Below are 7,378 nucleotides of genomic sequence, written 5' to 3'. Positions count from 1 at the left end.
GCGGTTGGATCTGATTGAAGCAAGAAATGGACAAATGAAGATATTCATTATTGCAGCTTTGTTGTTGTCTTTCTTAGCCTTGTTAAAAACATTTTAGTAGCTATTAAGTTTGTACTGTGTTAAGAAAAAATATGACATTTATGTGTTCATATGAGCTAGAAGCAATGTAAGTCTGTTTTTGAAGAAATATGACACTTATGTATTCCATATAAACTAGAAGCAATATAAGTCTATTAAGAAGAAATATAAAAGTTTTATAGTATGAACTCCATTGCAAAACACAGTGGCATGCAAAAATAATCAAAAGTTTATATAGTATGAACTCCATTGCAAAACACAGTGGCATGCAAAAAATAACCAAAAGCTTATATATAGTTCAATTCAACTGTCTCTACTTCATTACATACACAAAACAACCAAAAGTATACCCAAGACCCATGAGTATAAGTATGTAATTATATCCTGTCCAAGAACCTATCCAACAATATCCCAAAAATTGTCAACAAGTAGCCAGCAAAGTTTCCCAAAAGTGACAGGTTATCCACATATGCTCCAAATGCAACTCTAACTATGAGCAAACATTTGTCCACATGCCATCAAAACAAAATAGTAACATCAAAAGTGACAGGTAGTTATCCATATATGCTCCAAATAAGAACACAAAAAACATTCTTCAGGGGAGGCCAGAAGGATTGAAACAGCATGACAGTTACCACATTGCCTATGGAAAACAAATAAATGGAGTTCAAAAAAAAAAAAAAAAAAAGAAGAAGAAGAAGAAGAAGAAGAAGAAGAAGAAGAAGAAACGAAATATATAACTAAAATTTACATGACACTATAATTTACCATGTCAGAAGAGGTACCACTACCAAGTTGGGGCTGAGACATAGACGCACCCCTCCCACCTTTAACTGCCTAAGTCAAACAAACACAACAATTTCAAATAGCTATATGGCCAATAAAGTAAATCTGTAAATGAAAAAATAAAAATAAAAAAATTTACCATTTGAGTTGTCCCTCTACCAAGTTGGGGCTAAGAACTGCTTGCACCAAAACTCCATGTAGCACCTTGGGGTTGAGAACTGCTTATACCACCCCTCCCACCTCTAACTGCCTAAGTCAAACAATCACAACAATTTCAAATAATTGTATGACCAATAAAGTAAATCTGTAAATGAAAAAAATAAAAAAATAAAAAGTTACCATTTGAGTTGTGCCTCTACCAAGTTGGGGTTGAGAACTGCTTGCACCCAAGGGCTGTGATAAACCCCTCCTCCTAACTCTCTGATATTAAAAAACAAACAAAACATAAGAATAAATGGCATGGACTAATTCAGTTTTTATTAAAAAAACTGAATTAAATTAAACCAGATAATTAAATTACCTAAGATGTGCTTGAACTTCCCTCTGGACCACTTGCATTTGCAGCTTTTGAAGAACTTCCCTTCTGGACCTTATTCATTTTATGATCATTGACCTTCTCACTTGACTAGTCCCTGCTGCAGGTTCATCTGCATCTCTTCTTCTATTTTTCTTTGGCCTACCAGGCCTTCTATAAGGTGGAGGAGGATCAAGTGGATCACCATAAGCAGGTGGCCATAGTTTTGAGTCAACTATGGGATGTATCATTCCCCCATGAGCTTCCAAATAAGCATGCTTACTAAAATTTTCATCACAAAATAGCTCAATATTCATTCTCTTATAAGCCATTACAGTAGCTGCATGCTTGCAGGGGAGGCCAGAAATTTGCCATGCCCTACATACATAAGTCCTAACACCAAGGTCTACCACAGTTCTACCAGTTTCATCCATTATTTTATATTCATCCGCTCCAGCAAAGATGACACTACATTGTCTAGATTCCTCTATGAGTTGGTTCAATCTCTTCCTAATGTTAGGAGTCACACTGTTTGCCAACTGCATGCCACCTCATACCTCTTTTGAATCCTACCCATCAGTTGCATCCTAATCCATTCTAACATGTTCAGAATTGTATTATTTCTTTGTGCAATAACCCAATTGTTAAATGATTCACTTAAATTGTTTGTGACATGATCATTTTTCACATTTTCATCAAATCCATGCCTAGACCATGATGATACAGGCAATTCTATCAAATTATTATACCCTTCTTCTGTAAGATTCCTCAAATGCCCCATGGCAATATCAAAGTCAGCTTGGTTGTAAGCTCTTGTAGCCCTCCAAAAGTACTTCCTTAACAACAAACCAGGGTACTTCTTTTTAAAGTTATTAAATAAATGTCTGCAGCAATATCTATGGTGGGCCTTAGGAAAGATATAAGAAATTGCAGAATCCAGTTCCTATATAAAATAGTAAAAACAGTGTCAACAATTAAATTTACCAAAGACAATAAAATAAAAATTAAAAAAATTTCAATATAAAAATACCTTTTGTTGGTCAGACATGAAAGTCCATGGGTTGTCCTCAAAATCTTTGCCAATCATAGTCTGCAGATGTGTTAGAAAAAAACCCCAACTTTCCCTTCCTTCACTTTCCACAACACCATAGGTCACTGGGAAAAGGCCATTGTTGCCATCTAGTGCAGTGGCTGCAAGTAGAACACCACCATAGCGTCCTTTCAAATGGCAGCCATCTAGACCAATAAATGGTCTACATCCTTTCTTCAAACCAGTGGCCAGTGCCTCAAAACAGATGAAAATTCTGCTAAAGACTGGGTTCACATACAAATTTGCCCTAAACCTCTTAATTTTAACCAAGCTTCTTGGATTTGTTTTATCAATTTCATTTGCATAAGTTGGAAGTAATGTGTAAGCTTTAGCATGATTACCCCTAATTTCCTCTAGTGCCTTCCTCTTTGCCCTATACAAATGCATTCTACTACGTTCAATTCCATATTGTGTCTTCACTGCAACTCCCAAAGATGCTATTTTAATCTCCGGATTCTCTCTTATTCTATCTGCAAACTTCATAGCAATCCATGTTGATGTTGCTTCCCTAGAAGTGCTCTCCTTCACACAAGTATGCTATTTGTTTATTGTTTTAATCTGATAGGTGATTTTATCAAAGAGAGGTGATGCATGTATCATCCATAGGCAACTTGTAGCAGCACAATGACATCTTATTCTAGCTTTTTCATTTTTTTTCCTAACCATTTTAAAACACTCTTGAATTGCATAATCCCTCAACACTTCCCTAAATTTCTTAATATTGTCAAATAGGTAACCTTTTACTAGCTCTATCTTTTGTCCTGGAACTCTATGAAATTCTATCCCAAACAAACATTGATCAAATGCTTTACCCTTAGGCCTATCTTCTTTATCAGTATCACCCAATATTTTAATACTTGATTCTGATCCACATTCATCCCTTGACCCATAATTTGACAAACCATCATCACTACTTATTTGAACTCCCCCCATAGTACCTTCATCTACTAGTCCACTATCACTAGAATACCCTTCATTTTCATCTTCCCATTTCTCATCTTCTGAACTGAAACCAAATATATAATCTCCATCATCCTCATCTTCCTCATCACCATCCCTTACCCTACCACCCCTCTCACCACCACTTACATGAGCACCCCTTGGACAACCATCCCTTTCACCATCCCTCACAGCACCATTCTTCTCATATACCATGTTTAAATTTTCAACAGTTTCTAACTCAACATGAATATGAACAAATTTTTTATAAGGATTAGTATGCAAGCTGAACTTTTGTAACATATAAGCATCACTCTGCACTACCATTTTCTCATTACTCCCAGGCAAATCACAATGCATGATAATTGAGACTCCTAATTATGCAGGTAAATTTTCTAAAGACACTTGTAAAACATCAACCATCAAATCAATAAAACAGTACCTATCAGGGTCAATATTATAAATTCCTTTCATAGTGGACTTCTAGTGCACAATAATGTCATGCAATCAGAATCTGCCATCTGTTTATACCACATAAGAAAAAACATTAGGATACATATAACAAAATCACATGCATATTTCAAAATAACAGCACAATTTTCTTAGTCTAACACATATTAATATGGAAAAATCAAAACACAAAAACATTAGGATAATTATAAAAAAAAATCTAGTAAGTGGAAATTCATTATATATATGGTAATCTAAAATAAAAGATATAGATATAATTTAGTCAAAATTCATTATATATATAGAATACAAAAAACATTTAGAAAAAAAAAAATTCTATATATGTAATGAATTTTGACTAAATTATTTCAATATGGTAATCTCAACACATATCAATATAGAAAAAAAATTCTATATATATAATGATTTTTCACTAAATTATTTCAATATGGTAATTTTCACTAAAATTTTAGAAACCAAACACTGTGAACAACTATACTGTAAACAAAAAAAAAAAAATCCAGATTATGAAACAACGTTGCATAAAAAAAAAAAAAAAATTATAAATAAAAAAAATAAAAAAATTAGGATGCATATAAAAAAAACCTATCCAACAACTGATATAAGTGTTGATACGAAAAAAAAAAATCTCTGACAATAATTACATACTAGATATAAGTGTCAATTATGTCTTGTCGAAGAACCTATCCAACAATATCCAGATTCAAAAAAAAAAATTACGATGCATATAAAAAAAATCCAGATTCAAAAAAAAAGAAAATTCATACTATAAACAACTATACTCGTTACATATTAATACGACAAAATCAGAATACAAATTAGGCAATATATATATATATATATACACATATATATATCATAAACGAACCATGAAAAACTATAACGAAAACTCTAAAAATCACTGCGAAAATAGACATGCATAACAAAATAGCAATGAACAGGAACCTATTATATATCTTTAAAACAAAAACCCTAAGACCTCAACAAGAATAGCAAAACTGAAAAAAATTAGGCTTACCTTCACCAGCGATGCGTGCTTTTGAAAATATATTACACCGATGCCTACTTGTTGGACGATTATGGGTTATGTAACGGCTAGCAAAGAGAACAGAAGATCAAAGTCTTTAGAAATCTAAGGTTTGAAAGACAGCGCATCAAACTCTTCACCTTTGTGCTTCTCCATCTTTTTCTTCTATTTCTCTCTCGAACCGGCTGTATGATATGTGTAAAGGAAATAAAATGGTTCTGATATAAATAAAGGAAATAAATGGGTTGCCTGATATAATGAGTGAAATGAAAGGGTTGCAGATGATGGGACTTAGCCATCAGTTTTTTTCCCTTCAAAACTATTAGGGACAATTTAGTAATTTCAAATCAAAGATATTCTTTATGTGATATTAATAAAATATTGAAGGGTGTTTTAGTCATTTAACATGGTCAATGGCCGGAATAAAATGTCGATCAGTTTGTGGGGAGGTCAGTGTAACATTTGAAACGTTAGGGGTACCACCTGTAATTAGGCCTAACTCCAAAAAAGATAAGTGTAATTACCTCTTTTTTTTTTTTTTTTTTTGACTGGGCTAAATTTACCTATAGTTATAAAAATTAAAAAATAAATAAGTAAATTTGGGGTGGGCTGGAGCCTAGCCCAACCCAACCTTAGATCCGGCATTGATTATATGTGCTCGATGGCCTAATGTCATCGTTGCAGATAATTTTTTTTTTAAAAAATACGCATTGAAAGAAGAATATCCATCGATATTAGTGAGATGACAACATGCGGAGCTCGTCAATTTCATTCCAGGGAGAACTCCTGTTAGGCTGGCCTCAAGGGAAGAGAATGGGATCCAAAACTTCACTCTTGTTAAGCTTGTACCTTTTTTTTTATTTATTATTTTAAATATTAAGCTTGAACTTGATCAATGGTTACACCACTTTCGGGTTAATGTGAAGCCCATGTGGCTGATTTCTATTGGGCCTAGTGGTGGTTGGCTGATTTCTATTGGGCCTAACGATAAGTAAGAAGTAGAGGGTTAGAGAATTGTGAGTTCTAAAATTCTGAACCTGAATCCTTTTCATCAGAATTGCCAAAGTGCTTGACTTTGTGGGATTGAAATCATTTTTGTGAATTATGTTATGCCTAGAGATATTAAAATATATATATATATATTTACACTGCTGGAATTTAAACCCGGAATCATTTCAACAGATTTGCCAATGTACTACAGTTGAATTTCTTATCAAGTTAATGAAATTAATCTTATTTACTGTAACATTTTTTCTTTATTACTAAAATTTTCAGCTTTGTACAAGGCCCATTATTGTATCGTTTTGTTGGGCTTGAAATCATGTCTGGATTCCATTGGGCCTATAGGTATAAAAAATACAAAAAATTATTCCACTGCCGGGATTTGAACCCGGAATCATTTCAACAGATTTGCCAATGTGCTACAGTGGACGATCTTGTCTAAATGGTCAAATTGAACTAATATATTCGTTACTACGCTAAGTTCCACATTACTTAATTTATATCACGTTCAAGATATTTGTTTTTATTTTTTTTTGGTAATTACTTGGCGTTAGGGAATAATATGATAAAAAAAAATATGCAAAACACAAGAATTACACAGGAACACAAGAGTTTATGTGGTTCGACATAATTATTTTGCCTACATCCACTTAGCGAACTGAAATATTCACTATAAACAATAATGATGGATGTTTACAAGAAAAATTCTATACGATCTGCTTTTTATCTCACAATCAATCTATCTCACAATGCATCAATCTCACAATTTCTCGTGTATATGTCTCTACACAATGTGATACCCACATATCACTCGTGGGATTTATACAAAACCCAATATTTATGTGGAAACAACTTGATCTCCATGTCTAAGAGCCTTTTGAAAGTAAATATTCAATTTAGGAAACAAATCTCTCAACTTTTTATCTATGTTGATCGAACTTGTTACGATTTTGATGGATCGAAATATTCCAATGTTCGATCGAGCCAAAAGCAAATTTATTCGATTGAGCTTACTTAGTCTAAGTTCAAGCGGGATTTTTCATGCTCCCGGAATCTCAATAATGTGATGTGTTGATTGAAGTGAAAGCTTGTGTTGATCAATTGAGATAGCAGCTCCACAACCTCAACACTAGGTGCATGTAAAATGGGAGCCTGTATGTGTATGAAAAACACCCATTGAAAAAATATTCCCAATACATATTAGTGAGATGACATCATGTTAGCACGTGTTTGTTTTTCTTTATGGAAAAAAAAAAAAAATTACCGATAATATTTGAACGCCTCAAACTAGAGGCCATAGGGGTATCCTTTATCTCTTTTGTTGGATCTGTGTTTTTTTATTTTTATTTATTTATTTATTTATTTTTTAAAAATGGGAATAATCCTTCCATGAATGCTAGTCAATCTATTTGTTCTTGTTTTATGGGATGTGATCCGAATTTACTTAATCTATATGATAAGTTTCTAAGAA

The 7,378-nt window shown here is 33.1% G+C and overlaps 1 protein-coding gene across 3 annotated transcripts; it reads right to left on the bottom strand.

Moving 5' to 3' along the window:
• Nucleotides 1-345: 345 nt before the first annotated feature.
• Nucleotides 346-5,166, bottom strand: LOC132271439 (uncharacterized). Of its 3 annotated transcripts, XM_059772816.1 has the most exons (7): nucleotides 4,897-5,166; nucleotides 2,409-3,928; nucleotides 1,385-2,321; nucleotides 1,204-1,284; nucleotides 1,004-1,114; nucleotides 847-915; nucleotides 346-721 (listed from the first exon to the last, which is right to left on the bottom strand). In XM_059772816.1, exons 2-3 carry the CDS (start codon nucleotides 2,949-2,951, stop codon nucleotides 1,902-1,904), a joined length of 963 nt encoding a protein of 320 aa, XP_059628799.1. In that variant the 5' UTR covers nucleotides 2,952-3,928; nucleotides 4,897-5,166; the 3' UTR covers nucleotides 346-721; nucleotides 847-915; nucleotides 1,004-1,114; nucleotides 1,204-1,284; nucleotides 1,385-1,901. The 3 variants fall into 3 exon arrangements, with proteins under 3 accessions (XP_059628799.1, XP_059628800.1, XP_059628801.1); XM_059772817.1 differs by lacking the exon at nucleotides 1,004-1,114; XM_059772818.1 differs by lacking the exon at nucleotides 1,204-1,284.
• Nucleotides 5,167-7,378: the final 2,212 nt, after the last annotated feature.

Source organism: Cornus florida, unplaced genomic scaffold (genome assembly GCF_030987335.1).
Source record: "Cornus florida cultivar Cherokee Brave unplaced genomic scaffold, ASM3098733v1 CherokeeBrave_3.0.0_Hap2_Chr08, whole genome shotgun sequence".
Lineage (NCBI taxonomy): Eukaryota > Viridiplantae > Streptophyta > Magnoliopsida > Cornales > Cornaceae > Cornus > Cornus florida.
This window is presented reverse-complemented; position numbering and strand designations above follow the sequence as displayed.